The following is a 20,834-nucleotide window of genomic DNA, read 5'->3' as shown; positions in this document are numbered from 1 at the left end:
AAATATTACATTTTTTTTTTTTTTTTTTATTTATGTACCAAAGTCACAATAAAATATTACATAATTAATTATTTTCCAAAACTCAATCTACGGCTTGCTATTTCCCTTTCACGTGCTACGAATGCTCTTGTCTTAGGTCTGCTGACTTCAGGCTAAAAAAAAAAAATGTTTTTGTTTAGTATAAAATAATATGCAAAAATATGTTTGTATTACCTCAATTTTTGCCGAATAAGATAACCAGCCTCTTGCTAATTGTTTGAGTGCTTTGATTTTCAAATCTGCTATTAAGCAAGTACCTGCGACTGGAATACATTCTTTCAGTTTCCTAACTTCGATGCGGTTCAAATAATCTTCAACATCGGTTATGGCTGTATCTTTAGATAACGGCATTTCCTTTCCGAGAAACATTGAAATCTTACATGCCTGATCCAATGCAGTGGGCCGTGTGTACATTGTTTTCATCTGGATAACTTCTTCAATGGCACCACTTAACTGTAAGATCCTTGCAACATTCCCTTTTGTCAACTGCACATTCTGGTCTTGAAGCAAACATTTGATTGACAGTATGTTGTTGCCGTTGCATTCTTCGATTGACATCAATTTAAACTCCTCTAACAGTAAATGTGATGGTAGTGAAAAATTGATGTCTTTAAGTAATACATTAAGCGATTCATATAAGTCCACACTCATTTTTACACATTGCATGTTACTTGTAATACATACAACACAATTTAACAAAAAATCCGGATCTAGACCTATATTTATAAAAATATTATCGTCCACGAAAAAAGTCGAACAGTCGATAAGTTGACTAGCCATTATGATGGATCAAACGCACAAATTGTCACTTCTTGAAGAGCGGGTTACGACTGACTTGTCCCATGCTCGTGTCACACGTTTTATGCAGTGCTGCCGTGTGGAGCGGGGATTAATCCCTACTCTATCCTTTATGGTGGGGATATGTATAACGAAATGAATAACACACATGTTATGATATAAAGAATATTTATTATCATCATTAATAAGATATTATTAAATAAAAAATTAATTTCGTATTCCTCTGAGTTGATTGAGACTTGCCGTCTGTTTAGTCAAACAAAGATGGTGGGGATGGTGAAAATCTGTTAAAGTAAGTCGGCCCATCGTTCTCGTCAACAGCCTGTAATAAAAATTTATCAATATCCGTTTATCAAGTAAATAATGTGTGTATTACCATAGGTTTGATTTTCCGAATTGGTGCCCTCGTTGGTAAACTCGAACGTGTTGAAAAGTATTCTCGAAACCCCCTGTCCTCGTCAGCACCCTAAAAATAAAATAACGGTTAACTCGAGAAAAATATTTTTTTTTTTAATTTTTAAATTACCCGTGACTGTGATAAATCGTTTTCGTCATGTATAATCGACGGTGACAAAATTGAGTATCTTGGTGGCGATATGTCAACGTTAAAAGCTTCCGTTTTATTCTGTAATAAAAATAAGTAATCATGATACGAAAATTTTAACTATCGAAATATTTAAATAAATTTTCATACATTTATAGAGTTATTCAGCTTTTCCATCCATTTGATTGCCAGCTGTTCAGTTGCGAGTAATTTTATCTGATGTATGAAACTCTGTTTGTTTTTCGGTATATGGCTTGTGATTAATTCGGCATGAATTCCTTTTGTTATTGAAACTACTTCTTCAAGTTTCGCTGATTTATCAACATTAAAATCGGTTTTAAGGTAGTCGGTTATTTGATCGATTTGATTTAAAATAATAGGTCGTGTGATGGCGATTTTCATTGTTATGGTTTCAAGAATTGTGCTCTCTAAATCTTGAATTGTCATAAGATCTCTTCGATTTAATATAGTTCTACATCCGTCTATTTTTTTAGACTCCATGACCAAAACATGCTCTCCCTTATATACCATACTCGTGAGCAATACAAATTCATCTTCCAAAAAAATAATTTTTTTATAACGAACAGTAGTATCCAGAATGTAAGATAAAACATGGCCCATCACTGAGTAAATACGCCTCAAGAAGTCTGGAGAAATATTTACATAGCGCGACGGTGTAATTATTTGCACGACGATATTGAACTCATCTTTTGAATCGAAACCAACGTTTAAAAATTTACGGTTTTCAAAATCGATTGTAAAATTAGTGCAATCGATAAGTTCAGTCGGAGATGTAGGCGCAACATATTTGTACATCCGATTCATTTCACTGATTGATCCACCCATAATAACACTGTTATAAAACTCGCGACTTGACACTGTTAAAACAAAACTAAGACTGAATGTTCATACACTGAATTATTAACTAATTGTTTCGAGTATGGTGAGGATAATAACTTATAGTGGGGAAACGGTTCTGTAGTGGGAGACTATATCAAGTATACCTAATATGAGTGTTTTATATATGTATACCGTGGGTTAGGTCACGTCCGACGGCGGCACCTATGGCGGGGCAGGGAGCGGTGGGATGTGGTGGCGGTGGGATGTGGTGGCGGTGTGATGTGGTGGCGGGGCGGGGAGCGGTGTACCGACGGCGGCACCTATGGCTGGGCAAGGAGCGGTGGGATGTGGTGGCGGTGTGATGTGGTGGCGGGGCGGGGAGCGGTGTACCGACGGCGGCACCTATGGCTTGTCAAATGTCAAGGTGCGGTGGGATGTGGTGGCGGTGGGATGTGGTGGCGGTGGCGGTGGCGGTGGCGGTGGCGGTGGCGGTGGGATGTGGTGGCGGTGGCGGTGGCGGTGGCGGTGGGATGTGGTGGCGGTGGCGGTGGCGGTGGCGGTGGCGGTGGCGGTGGCGGTGGCGGTGGCGGTGGCTGTGGTGGTGGTGGCGGTGGCGGTGGTTCCAGTAGTGGCTTTTTTACCCTACTCTGGGCTACTTTCCGTTGTTAGTGTGACGTCTATTTTATTTTGAACTAAAAGGTGAAGTAATTCAGGTTCGTTTTGTTTCAAACCGTTTGTGTTCTATAGAATAATTTTTAGGGACTCAGTATTGGAAAGGTTAGAGTTATTTATCTTTTGAAATTATTTTATTTATATTTGTGATAAGCAATTGAATCAAAGAGTCAACTAGTAACTTCATTTCGATTAAAAATGAAGACATCAATTTTTCTATATTATTTTCTTGGTTTTCAGTGTAAACGCTATAGGTTTTTATATGTAGTGCATCTACGGTAGCTGGCAGTGTGGTTGTCTATGCATAAGGTGGAGGTTGGAGGTTGGTCCTTGGACTGGATTCAGGCTGCGGTCAGATGCTGTCCTGCGCAAAGAACGCATCTTGGTGGGTGGGCATAATAACTTTTTGAATGGCCGTAGTCTTGACAGTTTGTGCATTGAATACGCTATCGTCGCCTGTGAGGTTTTTAAACTCTTATCTTCGTATGAAGTAAGTTTATCAGGTGGAAAATATCATTGTTGATTATTGCATGATCAAGATCAACGAACAATAACGATAATGGTTGTTTTAATGTCTTATGTAAATCATTACTAACATTGCGAACTGAGCTGTCGATTATGGTAATAGCTATCCCGACCTCATAGATTGGCATAGATTGGTGTAGGTTACGTACAACGATTCGGAAAGCTCTATATTTTCGAGCCTGTTACGTGCGGTGTTCAATTTGTTTTTCTTTAAGATGTCTGATGACTTTTCGATATGCAATCATAGTCTTTAGTTTCAATTTTTAGATTTTTCGTAGTTGATTTAAATGAGAAATTCTTTGTGCCAATCAAATTGATAAGATCCATACACAGTTAAATAAAATTTTCAATATTACGGACAAAGATAGGTTGAGGTGGGGTTGATTGGACTTCATAGATTATAATAATATTATGTGACGTTGACTGGTTTGAAGCGAGCTCGGAAGCTGAATTAACAGGTGCTATAATAGAGTACTTATTTTCGGAAACAAACTTGACTTGTTTTTTTGTGTTAGTCTTTGGTAATGTGAACTTGATGAAAGAAGTAACGCACGATTTAGCTTGGATGATTTTTCATTTTTTTAGAGGTTTTGACTTGAAATTTAGAATCGTCGTTTTGTTCTAATTCCATATCGGAGTCGTATCCGAATACATCACTTGAGTTGCTCTGTTTATGGCTCATATTGAGGATTGTTGGATAACGAGTTCAGCGTTTATTCAATGGTAATAGTGAATTAATTATCGACCACCGCCGGCTGGACCGGGCAGATCGGGGTGTGTTTTGACGGTAAGCGTAATTATTTACGTTACTTAGTGAAGTAATAATTATATTTTTCGATTGTTCACGTTTTTGAGACTGGATAGTGGTTGGGTATGCGGAATAGAAGACAGTGTAATCAGAATTTTCTCAACGGTTATAACGGTACTACGCATTGTATGTGTAGAAACTGTTAAGTAGAGTGTAGAGTAAAAAACATTGAGTAACTTTTACGCACATTTGTCACGGACGACAGACGTCGATCAACTTATATATTTTATTAAATACTTTTTACGGGTTTTCATGCACCGTTTATAGAAAGTTAGAGTATTATTAATATTCTATTATATATGCACACAAAAATATTTCAGTGTACATTCATGTATTTATCATAATTTATAACAAACAGGTATGTACAATATTGTGATACACTCTAAAAAAAATCAGTTTGATAGACTGCCTGTCGTCTGTGAAATAGTATTGTTCTATGTTCTCGAACGACTATAATTAATTTTGTGCCCTCTTCAATTGTCGTTTTCGGTTTCTTTATATTTTCCCTGGGGATTTCAAAGATGTGCGAGTATAAAACGGAAATTTGTTTGTCAACCTTTAGACATGAATGATGAATGCTTTGCAGATGAATCTTTCATCTATATTCGTTCACGTGTTTTGATGGTAATAGTTTGTACTTGATGCATCATAAACATAAACATCACTTGCACGTTGCCAATCGATCCCTAGTAACAGTTTAAAATTAAAACGTAATTAGTCGGAAATTGAATAACAGTATCAAAACAATATGAATTCTGTCAATTTAGAGTAATATTTATTTTTATAGATGTTGTATAGGTTATATCACACAAACCGTAACAACATATAACAATTACGAAACTACGAGAATCATGTATAATATCTTGTATAGGTAATAAAATATAACTATAATTTGTAATTCAGTATAAATACCTGCTGAAATAAATAAATAAATCGAAACTGTGTATAGTATATTTACATAATATACTCAATTCACAATTGAAACTTCACTACAGATTAACTAGGTAACCAACATCGCTATTTTCATATTTTAAAACAGTTGAAATTGATAGTCTTAAAAAAAAATCTTTAATCTCGTTGTGTAAAAATTACAATAATTTTCTCGTACTCAAAGTAGGCAAGTTGTTTATTCTTGAATATTGAGCTGTCTAATTAATATTCTTTTTTTATCCTATCGAATTGATATTTAACTAAGTAAATTAGACAAATTAATATAAAATCTCATTATTACATTATAATGAATAAAGTCTCATTTAAATCCGGATATACGGTTCACCAGATTTCAAATGTCGTATTTCAAAGGAAAATGCGGTATTGCACCCTTTTATTGTAACGTTCATAATAATACGAATTGATTTCCTAGCAATCCATTTTCACCGTTACCCCTTTGCGCTTCCGGTAGCCTTCTCGTTATTAACGTATTTCTTCCTTCGTATAGAGTTCCTTGCGTGGTGCTACACGCTAACGCGTTATGCGACTTTTGTAAAAATAAATGGTCGAAAACCCGTAAAATTCATTTTCTTTATTTTCAATGGTCCATTTCTAATAACAGGTACCCTTAAACTTCATACTTGTATTTCTGAATACTAATATATATTATATATATATATATATGTATGTATGTATGTATAATATATAATGACAGTTAACGCTCTTTAAACCAAATTGCCAATTAACAATAATTATATAACTGAAAAAGCTACACGAATCAACTTAAACATATTATTATATTATATTTAAAAAAATATTGCTCTACGTATTTACATCTAACCTAAATATATAAAAAAACTTTAGTTTTATTAATTTTACTGTGTAACATTATTTAATTCTTCGACGTTGTATTATATTCAAATATTTAAAATATTAATTTATTTTACCTTTTAGATCGATTTTATTTTATTTATAAAACAGGCGTTTATAATCAATGGTTTTATAAAATAAAATTTTCAAAACTTTCATTTAGTTTAGTTAGTACGAAAATTACTGCCAAACTGTTGCACAGAATTCTTTAATAAAAAACTTTCTGAAAACTTTTGATTCTAGTTAGACCTGACGACATCTTAGAACTTTTGCTTTTAATATTCAAAAAATTCGACCATAAAACATTTTGAAATTAAAATGTTTCAACATGACAACATATGTGTTCAAATAATATTGTAACTAGTAAAATAGACACATTCTGTTATTATACTCGTAATATAGATATAAGTAAGTAGTGCAATAGCTATATTATTGTAAAGATATATCATACATATATATATATATTAAATTTTAAATTAAGCTTATGTCATCAATAGAATTATATTTATGACTACGGATGACTACGAATTAGACTGAATGATTTATTTTACAATGGTAAAAATAATACGATGTGTATAATTCATTTAAAATTAATACTTTGAGGATTATTTTTAAATGTCTGCAGTATTATTCGTAACTATGAATATACCTTGACTTATATTTTATTTTATTAAAAACATTATACAATCGAAAAAATTATACATACAATTGTCATACATATATTATATATATATACGTAGAAATCTCACAAAAGATTTTATCCATAAAACTTAAAATTAAAAATAGTTTTGTTTTTGCTCTAATCAAACCATCAAAAAAAAAGTAAAAAGTTTTTCACATCATCATCATACTAATTTATATATCTACATTTATAACTTTTATACAAGTATTGATTTGTATATTGATAAGTTAGTGATAATATCAAGTATAAAAAATGTTATGTGTTTCTTTGTATTTGTTAAATTATATTCTTAAAACTATTTATTTTTTATTAACAATTTATTTAGAGTCATGACTATTGATCAGAAATGTATATAGCACACTACAGCATTAAGATTATCCCAGAGGCTATCATAAATTATTGGAAAATGAGTCTTAAGTTCATCAGGCTTTAGCGCAGGCAATTGCAGTTCTCTCACGTTTATTGTTTTTACATACTTATCTATGGCACAAATATTATGTTCCTATACGTCAATCTATATTTATTTTTTCTTCTTTTAATATTCCCATCGCTCTATCATCAGTTGATGGAAAATATATACTATCCGGGAGAAAATCATCCCAGACAGAATCTATTTCGAGCATCTTGGAGTTAAACGATACTGTTTAGAAACATGATGCAGGGTGAGACGGGTACGTACAATGTATAAGCGGATAACAGATTTGGGTTAGGTACCTGCACGTAGCGAAATTCAAAATGCATTAGAGGCCACAGCCATTTTTAACTCCCACACATACTCCTCTGCCATGGCTGCTGGTGTCAACCCGAACGTTAAAAATGTAGTCCGTAGATGTCTTATCTTTCGATAATATTGCTGCTTGTTTGTAACATTTTCTATCCCCTTTTGGTTTGCACAAGTACCCCGTAGATTAGATAATATACCACAATGGATTGGTAATATTAAGCACATTACATGCATGATGTGAAAATCGTCAAACGAGAGTGAAATTTCAACCTAACCTTCCCAAAAATATCGAAATATAAGCTTAAACTAATTTTATAGAGGTTTTTGTTTTTGCTAATCCAAACCTAACGTTTAATTTTGATCGTTAAGCTTTTGTATTTATTTTATTGATATCTTCCTGCTCCATTATTGTGAAAATATAATTACTATACAACAAACATATGTATATTTTATTGCTTATTTGTGTATTACCATAAGATATATTCATAACTGATAAATAAAAAATAAATCTAATAACATACTTACAAATAAATTAAACTAAACAATTATTGGTGATTAGCATATCCAAAAAATAATATAATGGTATGATAAGACGTTAGGTTATGTATTAAGAAAGGTGCGTGATATATAAAAAAATAATACTGTTGGTTATTACAAAATATTATATCGGAATAACTGAGTTAGTAAAACTGAAATCATTTCATTAGACTAATAGCAGAAGGGTTATTTTATTGGGAAATCATATAATTATGAATTTATACAGATTCAAAGTGATAGCGATTTCCAATTTCCTCGAAGATAATGGTTAAGTCAGAACACGTTCTAAAATAGTGTTTACAAGTAATAGCTGCGGTATTTAATGTAGGTACTGTGAATCTTCTACGAGACAATATTCTATTTGTATCATTAGATTAGAGATAATTATATAGGTTGTATTTGTTATATAAGTTGGATACAGTAATGACTTATGCGATCAAGCCAAAAGATACAGCATTAGCATTGTGTATAATTTTAAATCCAGCATAAGGAGTATAACCACAAAATTTTCATGTAAAGCGAAAAATTATTTTTCAGTAATGCATTATATGACATTTAAATGACAATAATATAATATAATGACTGCCGTATATGTTTTAATAACTAATGTAAGTACATACTGAAAGTACATACTGAAAGTACACATTGAAATTATGGTTTAAAAAAATATGTTTCGTTAAAATGTTGTTTATTATTACGTTTGCATAAATTAAAATATGGTTATTCGCTCACATTAGGTTTTGTTTGGATTTAAATTACCTTATAATAATATTATAACTATACAATTAATCTTTTTTATAAAAAAATGTTATATGTAGATTTTTCCATTCGTAAATATTTTATGATTGCTATTTCAAATAGGTACTAAATTATATGATATATTTTATAACTTTAAAATTATACAGCAAATTATATGCGTTAACATTGATAAATGATAATTATTATACAACTCTTAGGAATCCCCTTCTAGAAGTTACTATGAAAATGAATTTGCACGACTTTTCTGGTATTTATTTATTATTTCTCATTGAAATAATTGTATACTTTAAATTATTATTTTTCCTGAAACAAAAAATATGTTATAACTTAAATTTTTTCTAGGATATTACATTTTATTAAAAGCAAAAATATTCATTATACTGTACATAACATTATGCAGTGTAGAATATGCAAACATTTTAAAAGCATTATGTTTAGAATACATTTTACCAAAACCATTTTATATCCTCTAAAATATATACAGCGTTTAATGATCAAAAGAGGATTTTCCTTTTGTGTGATGTCCTTTATGTTACAGTGCAATATCCTCTATCGAGTTTCGATAAACTGAGATATGAGAAGAAAATATTTATTAATATAAATAGAAAATATTAAGTTCTGAAACAAGTGTATTGACCGTTATAAATTTACAAAACCAAATCAATGAAAAATCTTTAAGCTGCATTATAGCTACACCAGTTCAATAGCATAAATGAACAAATTAAATCTTTGAAATGTCTTATTTATACTACCTAATTTTGTTAAAATTTAAAACGATGGTAATTGGCTTAAATGTAATTTATATACACCATATTTAGTATATAAATTGTATATAGAAGTAAAAATAGAAAATAAATACTACTTAGAATTGGCCACACAAGATTTTCTCATGTCTATCTCATGGAAAAGACCGAACCTCCTACATATGCCGCTCTTGCAATTATATCATTACAGTCAAACACATCATAATCCACTGTCAAATCTTCGCGGAGGCCAGAAGAGAACGTGAAATACTAGACAATCTATAAGAAGCTATAGGACCCTATGCTGCATACAAAAAAGAATCAAATTTAAAAAAAAAGTTGAATTGTACAATTTAATTTAACTTAATTTTTTTTTAAAACATCATTGTAACAACCTCTTATGTGTAAAACTATATAGTCTAATTGTAAGCTAATAACCTTGATGTTAATGCTGTAACAAAAAAAAAAAAATTAATATTTAATCTTGGTATGGTTGGTATAAAACATAATTTTCACGCCAAACATTTATGACATAAAAACTTTAATAAATCTTAATGTAACTTAGCACATGATAAATATTATTTTTTTTGTTTAAGACTGATAGACAAATCAATAAAAGCCGTACATGGTCGATGATTTATATGTTCATTTGGCTAAAGTATTCCCTAAATAATATACGTCATAAATATAAATAAAATTTAAATAACACATATATTTGTGTTCATGACCAAGTACATCTATATTTTAAAGTAAAGTTTGATAGTTTTGATTTTTTTTTCATTATTATTTCATGAATCAAATATCCGATTTCCAAGATTTCTACCGAAATTTTACTACAAACACTTATAAAAATTAAGAAAAATTACGTCCAAATTTTCTTTCATTCCAGTATTAAAAACTTATGTCAAGCCTTGAAACATAAAAAACGTTTTTTTGAAATTTATAAGAAAAAAGTATAAAAATAGCACAAAAAAGCCATCACATTCAGAAAATGAAAATATATTATTTGTTGAAAGAGTCTATATTTATTTGTATTACACGCTCATAATAAATTGCACTTTTCATGAGTAGGTGCATTTAACTATTTCACTGTTTTTTTTTTTTTTTTTCCTTTTACTGTCAATGATTTCATTTTAAATAATAATTTATTGCGTATAAAATTAATTTTAAACTTTTAAAAAAAATTTAAATGATATCTTTGTGTCAACCTCTGTTTTAAAATTTTAATTTGAAAAAAATTATCAATTTATTTTTTGTCGAGATCTAGTCTGGTATGAATTCCGTTTTTAACAAATATACAAATAACCAATTTTAAAGTCTATAACTTATTAAGTATTATTACTTAATCTAAAGTTTACTGAGGACACAAAACATCACACTGTTAATTTCCTTATTTAAAATATTATGTGTAATATTAAATAAATCAGATAACTTATATGTATCATATTTACCTACTATACTACCTATACTTTAATTTTCTTGATTTTTTCTTAAATTTATATTCATGAAATGTAATATAATTAAAATAGTACAATAAAATAATTCAAATAAAGTAATTAGCTAATATATCCGTCATATTTTAACAGTTATAATATCATCGTAATACCGATATTTGTAAGATTAAATATAAATTGGTAAAATTATAAAAACTCTTTACTGTTTAGTGTTGATTATTTGAATAACAATACTTTGATTTTTAAGTATTATTAGTTCCCAATTTTCTAAAACTTACTGGCTTTTATCCATGATAGACATGTATAATATTATTTACATATCTACTATATAAACCAAATGAAGCTTATAATATTCAATACTTCTCCAATAATGCGATCATATATGCGTTGTCCCCTCTGCAATTGTATTATGATATGCATATTATGATATTATATAAAAATATGAATTGATGTTGAAAATTAGTGAAAAATGTCTTCCGTATCGTTATCGTTGCACAACTCTATAAATTCGAATTAGCCAATTAATAGTTCAAAATTAAAATCACTTTTAATATTATTTTCAGCAAAATACGTTTTAAATAATTGTAGATATATAATAGAAAAATGTGTTAACAGTTAGATAATATACCTATCTAATCAAAAATGTATGTTAAAATAAAAGTACCAAGTTACTACTTAGTGAGTTTATTTAAAAACAAAAATAATAATAATCTCTCGCACAGTTTTCAACTCATTTATAATTTGGTAAAATGTTTGTAACTTTAGTTGTAAATAATAATTTATAGTTAATAACTATATATTTTAATAAATATTACATTTTATAGTTACTAATATTAGGTGCTACGCTTAATGAATTTTGTATTACAACAATACGATAAAATTTAAATATTATTTAATGCTCCAATATTAACTATTTACTGTACATTAATTCGCATTTCACTTTCTTTGGCACAAGTTTTGTATTAACCTTCCATCAGTATTTATAATTATTGTATATTTCAAAATATTTTTTTGGGCTAGGTATAAGATATTTTTTTCTGATAAATTTTTCGAAATGTTAATGTTTTCATGATAGCTTATTAAAACAACATATTTATAATTCATAAATTTTCTTTATAAAAGAAAAATACCAAGTACTGTGCTAGGATTTTTATTTATTTAAAATGCATGTAACTCTTTTGATGGTTGTAAATCAAGCGTATGTGTGTGTGTGTTATTTTAAAAATCTTATAATTTTTAATATTCTCGAAAATTTCTGTGGAAGCATAATAAATAATAAATAAATACAAAAAATACCGATTAGAATATTGTCGAAGAAATGTCCGCTAGGTATGTTACATTAATCTTATTCCTGAAAGATCGAAATGTGATCGCTTTGATCATCCATGACTACCGTTTTAGTTATTCACTCATATTTTTATTGACTGTTAGTCCTATACAAAAAGTGCCATATATATAATATTTATATTTTACCAACCTCCAAGTCGGTGTACTACCATAACACTTTCACGGCCCGTATTATAACTTGGTCGAGTTTATGCGCATCACGTCTTATTATAATTTATAGTGAACATCCCGTTGCCTAATGCTTTAATTCTTCTAAATACACTACGAAAACGTTAATCTTGCCCATTGTTGTACCACACAGTTTACGCATGCGACTATATTCCATGCCGTATTGCGTTTATTGTCTATAATCGTGAACAAATCCATTAAAGCTTGTTGAGCCACGTATTTCTTGCTTTAAAGACCTTTGTTAGTTTTATCAATATAAACAAAAAGAGAAGCAGTGATTCCGGTAATGAGCACTCGTCTAACTCTAGATTTAATACAGCGGAATTACATTTTAAGGGTTATCTTTGCTGGATGGCGACGAAAACACGAAACGTTTTGTGTTTGATTAAAACTTAATTATTGTTCACGATTTTCTTCAAAACACAACAATGGGCATTTTCTATTCTCAGCGATTCCTAAATACAAACTACAAATCTAAAACTAAATCTTTACACAGTATGTTAGGTGTATAGCAATCAGTAGAATATGTTAATATTTAGATCTCATTAAATATTTTAACTGAACACAAAAATCATACCATTTATAATCGAACCATTATACTAACATTAAAATGTATTTTGCAATTATTTTTAAGTAATCTACCAGTATTATAAGTAGATACTTATGTAGTATATACAAGTGACATACTTATTTAAATTTACGGACAATAATTATAGTATGATAAAATGAAAAACATTCGTTTTGTATTAATTTACACTTTCAGAAAAAAAAAAAAAAGGTCAACGGGTTCTTAAATGTATCATATCATTAAATGACTTTGGTGACAGTTTCCTCTTTTTATCTGCCGCATCGGCTACGCGCGAAATCTCTCTATATTCATACACCCCCCCCCCCCCCATCTGCAATCAACACTCTTTCGTAACTCTATGTTGACATTTTTTTTTCATCACCTTTAACCATAACCAATCGGTTTCTCTAAAAGATAAATCGATAATTTCCCATTTATACCTCATTACACCGCGTTGGGATGACTAATATTATTATATATCTATGATGTTGACCAACCATTATATTATAGCAGTCGACTGTCGAAGTAACTCAAAGTTCGATAAAAAAAAATTTAATTCAAGTTATTAAAAATGTTGAGGTATCAAGAATCTGCAATTTAGTTCCATAATATGACGTTTGAAAGAAAATGTCGAGATATCCAGACGCCGTGAGTCGACCGTATATAAGCATAATAATAATAATAATAATAATAATATTATTACACACATATTTTTATTATATTCCATCCCGCTCGGTAATAACAATAACAGTGGCGCGTATTATTATACCTATACCACATACAATACCCAAGCGTTTATCGTCGGAGAGCTTTTTATATTAATGTTTAGGGAATTTCGGCTATAAAACCCGAGGGGAAAAAATTCACCCAATTAAAAGTCGAAACAATAAATTAAACTCAGCGACATGGCTAACGCGCAAATGTACCTCTATACACACATCTAAATAATATTTCTGTAGAAGAAGTCCGCAATATACTCTTTCGGGCATAGTATAATGTGGCTATAATCGTGTGACGGTTAACCAACGAGTGTCTGATTTTTCGTCACTGGTGGTGTGCAACGATGCGTAGCAGTAAAATTTTAAATATTTACCTTACCTACCTTCACCTAGTGTATCATATATTTATTATTATTTTGATTTTCGATACATGCTCAATTTAAAAGAACCAACCGACGTTTTGAATGAAATGCCATCTCAGACGTTACAACAAACGTGACATTTAATGGAGAAAAATTGTATGAATTTTTAAAAGTGTAATTACACACACTACAGTTTATTTGTTACGCGCTAATTGTATATTTTAGATTTCATTAGCTCCCAACGTACGTTTTGGGTTTGTCTAAAGTGAAATTACATAATCATTTTTTAAGTGTTTCGCTGATATGTTTTCCAGTTATAAAATACGTATGTCAGAAAGCGATATAATACCAATGCCCTTGAATTTTAGTGCAAATGTACACACCGATGGATAACAGAATAGTTATTGATTATTTTATAGTGGTTTTAAGAGAATATCACAAGTTTCACAATCCAAATTCAAAAATATTTTAAACATAACAACGTATTCGTTTTCAACATAATGGATACTAGATAATTTAAGTTGTTAAAAAAAGGTTAATATTGTGTACCTTAAATTTATTGATAAATATTGAAAATATATTTTAAATTGAAGAACTATACAACATTCTTTTTTATTTCTGTAATAACGGAAGAATCAGTAGTAGCCGATATATGTCTACATAATTATAAGGATATTTTATTTTTAATTCTCTGTATAAAACATGTCGGTATCACGGAACCAGGTCCTTTAAACTACCACGGATTTATATTTAAATATATTTGAATTTTGAATTTTTCTCAAAGTTTTATGAAAACGATTGTCTATACGTTCGATATTAAATCCCTTCGACAAAACTTCGGTGAAACGCACCCTAATGAAACTCTAGTCGCCTAATACCATCGTGTGCCAACTTTAGTCTACCTACATGCGTATTATTATATCTATAATATATTTTTTTGTACTTATATTATCTCTCTTTTTTTATTTTTTTATTTTTATTTCATAGTGATTAGACCATCTGCGTTTTTTGCGGTCACCTTGTGCTCCTCGGTCAAACACTCACGCGAAACTTATCGTCACGGCGTCTAACCCCGTAGCCGCTAACTTACACACCAACACACTTACTGCACGCGTAAAGACACTTGCACACCACCAATACACTTACAGGCCACACACGCACCCACAAGCTACACACTCACACACACACACACACGCGCGCGCACACACACTTGCGAGGGTGAAAGGAAATGCGCGCGCGCATGGACGAATACACCGCCGGTGATTCGGAAACGGTTTCCATGCGGCGACGGCGGCGCTGCTCATTGCTCCTGTCTCCCCGCGAACAGCTCTCTCGCCGTGACGTTTCGTGGCGAACATTCCGCACGGACTCTGTTGCATGCGGTCTCGGAGAAGAGTCATTTTCACTCGTTACACCATCGCCGCAGTCGCGCCCCCGTAATCGTAAGACTTTTTTTTTTCTTCGTTTTTATTTTATATATCTATAACATTTTTTTTTTTTTTTTAAATAATTTTACGCATTTGTCATTTTTCGACGATTCCCCTGCCCTCTTGCAGGCATCGACGGCTTTAAAATGTTTGGTTTTTTTTAAACGCCACGTATTCCGTAAAAATTACGTCGACTTCTCGTCTCCGGAGATCGGTTCAGATTCGCAACACAGTTTCGGGTAAGTCGGCTTACACACACCTCGTGTTATTTCATTTTATTCATCCACAAGTACACTTAGGGATGTTTATACGATATTAACGCCGAATAAATTGTTAAATATACGAGTAACCTGCAATTGGCAGGTACGATAATGTCTACAAATAATGTACACTAAATCCGTTATTATATCGTCGTGTCAAAACAAACATAATCAATCAGTATAATAACTCTCCTACCACTTGCGCCATTCTGCATAAACTATTAATAGAACCATATATTATAATTTTAAACTAATACGAAAATAATTGTGATTACAACCATGTTAACTATAAATACAGAAACACCTAGGTAGGCAATGCAATCCATTGGATTTATTAACTATTAATCTAGTTATAAGTTTTTAAATGTAATATTTTATTCTCTATAGGTATACATTTTATAAATGTATTCATTTGAATTAAGAAATTATATTCTTTTGATTCATAGGACAACATTATCGAACACAAAATATTATAAATTATTATTTTTTTCTTAATTTTTAAGAAATCATAATGTGGCTATAATAATATGACCTTTTATTTCATACAAAATTAAACTGAATGAAATCGAATTTTTTACTGAATAATAATTATTTTAACTGTATGTAATTGACAACTCATGTGGTGAGCAGTCTGTTTTATAATATTTTATTTAATAATGCTGTTTATGTATGGGTTTTGAAAATATTAAATAATTTACAAAAAGCTCCTCAAACCTATCAATCATATAGGATTTTTATCTTTTTTAATTTTGTTTATTTATTAGATTTTTAACGTCAAAATACCCATTATATATTGAAGTGTATGTGCTCAATAGCATACCGAATTTAAATTTCTGAATAATAATTTTCATTTAGATTATACATAATGAGATATGTAATATTTATTTTATTCCAATTAACCGTAAAAAATGTTAAATTATTGTTTTTTTATTTTTATTTTTATTTTAACGTTGCATGAATACTATTAGTTTTTTTATAAATTAAACCACCTTCTCGAATTTTAATACAGTAAAATAAAACCCATAAAATATAACTCATTATAGCATTAATTTTGTTAAAGTTACGAATATTTCATTTTAATTAGGTTTAAATTTAACAAAATGTTACTCTAATTGCACTATCACCGTACCTGCTTAGTGAGTACTCAAGATCGTTGAGAGAAATAATCATGTTAATTTGGTTTTTTTTTAATAAACTACCTACCTTATTTAAAATATTGAATCCAAAAAGTAGTCTAGTCAAGTAAATAAATGGTCAATATGAAATGAATATTTCGTTTAGTTGTTTTAATTAATCTATAAGTATATAAGAAATTGGAATGATTAAGGGTGCTCTGAAAGAACTAAGTTAAAAATTTGTTTGTTAAACATCAATCAAGACGGTCGAACAAATGTATGATAAATTAAATTTACTTTTAATCTTTACATAACTTATAGATTATGATATTTTAGTTTTAATTCAACAGTTGAATTTTTAAAATATTATATACATTTCATATGATGGTAGTTTATCTAATCATCACATAAATCATTTCATACAAAATATTAATAATTATTGGAAATTTAATCTAATGCATAACACACCCGTATACCCATGAATATATTGGGTATTCTATGAAAGTGAAAAATACAGAATTATATTGATATTATTTTAAAACATTTTTTTCAAAATCAACATAGGAATTGTTAAATAATAGTATATAAATTCTATCAATAATAATAAATAAGCTAGTAATGGTTTTGAAAAACATGGTATTAGAAACTTACTTAATTATATCGTCAAATAAATAAAAATAGCTAAGAATATCAATTTTATAACTAAGATAAAATATACCTCATGATTTAAAAATGTATTATTACCAACAAATTATTGTGAATGCTTCAAATTAAACAATATTTATTCATTATTGTAACACGGCGTAATGAATATGCAAAATAGCTACATGCTAGGTAGAAGTGATACGTATTTATGCATTAATATTTTCGATCATACAAATAAATTATGCACTATTCAATATGACCTATTTATAAATTAATTACAAACGTATTAGTATATTATATTAATCCAAGCATATTATACTATGACATAATACGAGTATTTAACTGCACACTAGATGTAAATAAAGTTTAGGGACAAAAGAATTTTAAGCACAAACATTTCTATCAAATATTTAATGTAAAACCATTTACGTTATTGATTTAATCGAAATATATATATTTAGAGGTAATCAAAGAATTCTCTTGATTTTCATCAAATGTAAAATGCACCGATCAAAAACGTAATATACTCGAACTAGAAGTTCCAAGAGAAAAAACCATAGGTATAACTTTTTATTTTATGCGTTTCAATTTTTTTTCTCATTTATATATTTTGAGATTTTACGCTGAACGTTATATTATACATACTATATACATATCATTTGACGTCTTGAACTTGCTATACCATACAACTTTTAGGTTTCAGGATTTTATTACTTACACACACAAAAAAAAAAAATAATAATAACAACAAAATATGTATATAAACAAAAAGAAAATCAAAACTAGTGATAAAAAAATTTTTTTATTTGTATATAATTTTTAGTTGTTCGTTTCGTGAAAACCGAATGAATGATATTATAAAATGAACTTTTTAATCCATCTGAACGTAAAATGTCCACGCGTTTTTAATTAATATTGTCCGTCGTATATCGCGGGAAAAAAACCTATCCCTTTTTCAGCATAATATAGAATTCGACGTTGCACTGCACACTGTTGCGATAAACACACACACACACACAGCTCTCTAAAAATATATAATATAAACATAATAATATATCGAACGTGGTCGTTGGTGGCTGTACAGCATGCTGCATGTGATTATATTATGCTATGCATACGTTCTTTACGAGAGCTCCATCACGTTCACCTCGGTAACTACCTCTGCTAACGCATACCACACCACCACCAACCGGGACGCGTGTCTATCGGCGTTTTGTTTATGCACGTACATTATTTTGCAGAAATAATTCTGTGGTTTGAATTACTACTATGACCACAGTCGGTCCAATTACGACGACACGTATTCGGCAATATACTTATTTTATTTATCTTTATCACACACTACAGCCGAACAAGTAGATACCGCTACTTAACCTTCTCAAAGTGACGACGACCCATCATTAGAATTAGATAATATTTTTTTTTTTTTTTTTTTATGATCCCTAAAATTATTTATCTGGTATACATAACGTATGGGTATGGGCAACGCCATTATTCTCGACTCTCGAATCCAGACCCTCGACTTCCAAGAGGATCATAAGATCCAAGTCGAGAATCAGTTAAACAAGTGACTTGGTCACTAAACGATTGAGCACGATCGTGTTCGTTTTAAATTAACTACCTATACATTATAATATTATATACGGTGTGATCCATTTATCGTAAGATACTCCTATTATTTTAAAAAAAAAACACAAATATGTTTTATGTTTTTATTGTTAGCATTTTCTAAGTTTTTTTACATTTTTGAATGAGAACAACATATTTTTAGTTTAATATTCCTAACTATTTGGAGTATGTCGATCTATAAAAACCAAATTTTGAACAAAACTTTAACGATACAAATAAATTCTTTTTGAAAAAATGTTATTTTTAAATACATAGAATATGAGAAAAATTAAACTTTCAAAAGCGTTAATATAGTGTTTAAAATGATGAATATCCTACGATAAATAGGTCACCCAATAACTTTATATCAAAGAAATGAGCTGTACCTACACATTGTAACTACATTCAGTAAACTATACCGATTGAACACGATCTCATGTGCATTTATACGATTCTATTATGATTTAATGTTAATTAAATTTGAATATAACAGTATATAATATTATACAGAGTGATTCGTCAAAAATGCTCTACTCCAATTTTTCTTTCAACTATGCATCTATTCAATATTTATTCTTGGTATATTTAAGTAAAGGTGCCGATCAAGTCCACAACATTTTCAATTATTTAATATTTTTTCAATTGTAACTTGCGGTGACACAAACTATTTTCTCAAATAAGAATCAATTTATGTGTCTATGTATAAACAATTTAAACAAATTTTATCTGATGTATTCAACATTTAGATAACAGTCCTGAATACTGGATAATAGGGTTAGAAGATAATATGGTGGGTATAAAACGTTATAATATAATATTTTTAATCCTCTGAAAATTTTTTGCAAGTTATAAAATTATTATAAATTAATATTTATCACTGTATTTTAAGTTACCTACTATAATAGTGCTTAATTTTTCAAAAATTCTACCAAGAATTATTATTATTATTACTTAGGACGTTAATGATTCTGAGACCACTTAATAATTTATACTAAATCAGGGTCATGCTTCTAATTTTAAAAAAAAAGTTATAAAATATACTACTTCAAAATATTCCTTATAAATAGCTAATAATAATAAATCTTAAGTATTAAGATACTTCATACAGCAGTGAAAAATTCCAAAAATCAGAACATAAAGTAATGCATAATTAACAAATACTCGTGGGTTATTGGTAAATCACTCTGTATTTTCTGGTTTAATTTTGTTATTATTATAATTATTGCACAACGCCATTTAGAGATAGAAATTGGTCGTCCTCAATCGCTGCGCTGGCTCGGTCAATTTTAATATAAAAAAAAAAAATGTTGACCTGTTATGATTTATGAAAACGCATGTTATCCGGTAGGTAGTCAATTGTATAAAAAAATGTATTTTTATCGGGAAAGTTTTTTTGACTCACCAACGGCTCGTGCGCTCGCTTAGACGGCATGGCGTTTAAATAAATTAAAAATATCCGTTGACTTAATTTAAAAAAAAACCTTGCTAGATGGACACATAGACCTTTAAGTTCGAGAGAGGTCTATGTGAAATACGAATATTATGTTTACTAAATACACACTTTCAGTGGAGTTGTTCAGTACAAACTTCCGCAACGTCCGTCATGTTCGATCGTGTTTCGATGAAAATAAGAACGGGTCGACAACAATTAACAAAAAAAAATCAAACATTCTCATTAGCAATACTTAAA

At 29.7% G+C, this 20,834-nt stretch overlaps 3 protein-coding genes across 6 annotated transcripts in view; 1 reads left to right on the top strand and 2 right to left on the bottom strand.

Moving 5' to 3' along the window:
* Positions 1-22: 22 nt before the first annotated feature.
* LOC149057214 (uncharacterized) lies at positions 23-943 on the bottom strand. Its single transcript, XM_089224521.1, has 2 exons — positions 214-943; positions 23-152 (listed from the first exon to the last, which is right to left on the bottom strand). Exons 1-2 carry the CDS (start codon positions 817-819, stop codon positions 69-71), a joined length of 690 nt encoding a protein of 229 aa, XP_089080647.1. The 5' UTR covers positions 820-943; the 3' UTR covers positions 23-68.
* A 45-nt stretch (positions 944-988) lies between these two features.
* LOC149057213 (uncharacterized) lies at positions 989-2,416 on the bottom strand. Its single transcript, XM_089224520.1, has 4 exons — positions 1,532-2,416; positions 1,364-1,462; positions 1,214-1,303; positions 989-1,159 (listed from the first exon to the last, which is right to left on the bottom strand). The coding sequence occupies exons 1-4, from the start codon at positions 2,225-2,227 to the stop codon at positions 1,088-1,090; spliced, it is 957 nt and encodes a 318-aa protein (XP_089080646.1). The 5' UTR covers positions 2,228-2,416; the 3' UTR covers positions 989-1,087.
* Positions 2,417-15,383: 12,967 nt separating this feature from the next.
* Positions 15,384-20,834, top strand: part of mAChR-B (muscarinic acetylcholine receptor) — a 103,018-nt gene continuing 97,567 nt past the window's right edge. For 2 of the 4 annotated variants that reach the window (XM_089222771.1, XM_089222768.1), the window contains exons 1-2: positions 15,384-15,531; positions 15,646-15,755. The gene's annotated coding sequence lies outside the window, so the exon portion shown is untranslated. Of the gene's footprint in view, positions 15,756-20,834 lie in introns of all 4 variants that reach the window. The other 2 variants (XM_089222769.1, XM_089222770.1) reach the window with 1 other exon arrangement.

This window comes from Diuraphis noxia, unplaced genomic scaffold (assembly GCF_037042655.1).
Source record: "Diuraphis noxia isolate RWA-SAM2 unplaced genomic scaffold, SU_Dnox_SAM2 contig0003, whole genome shotgun sequence".
Lineage (NCBI taxonomy): Eukaryota > Metazoa > Arthropoda > Insecta > Hemiptera > Aphididae > Diuraphis > Diuraphis noxia.
The sequence above is the reverse complement of the archived record's forward strand: the minus strand, read 5'-3'. Positions and strand labels throughout refer to the sequence as shown.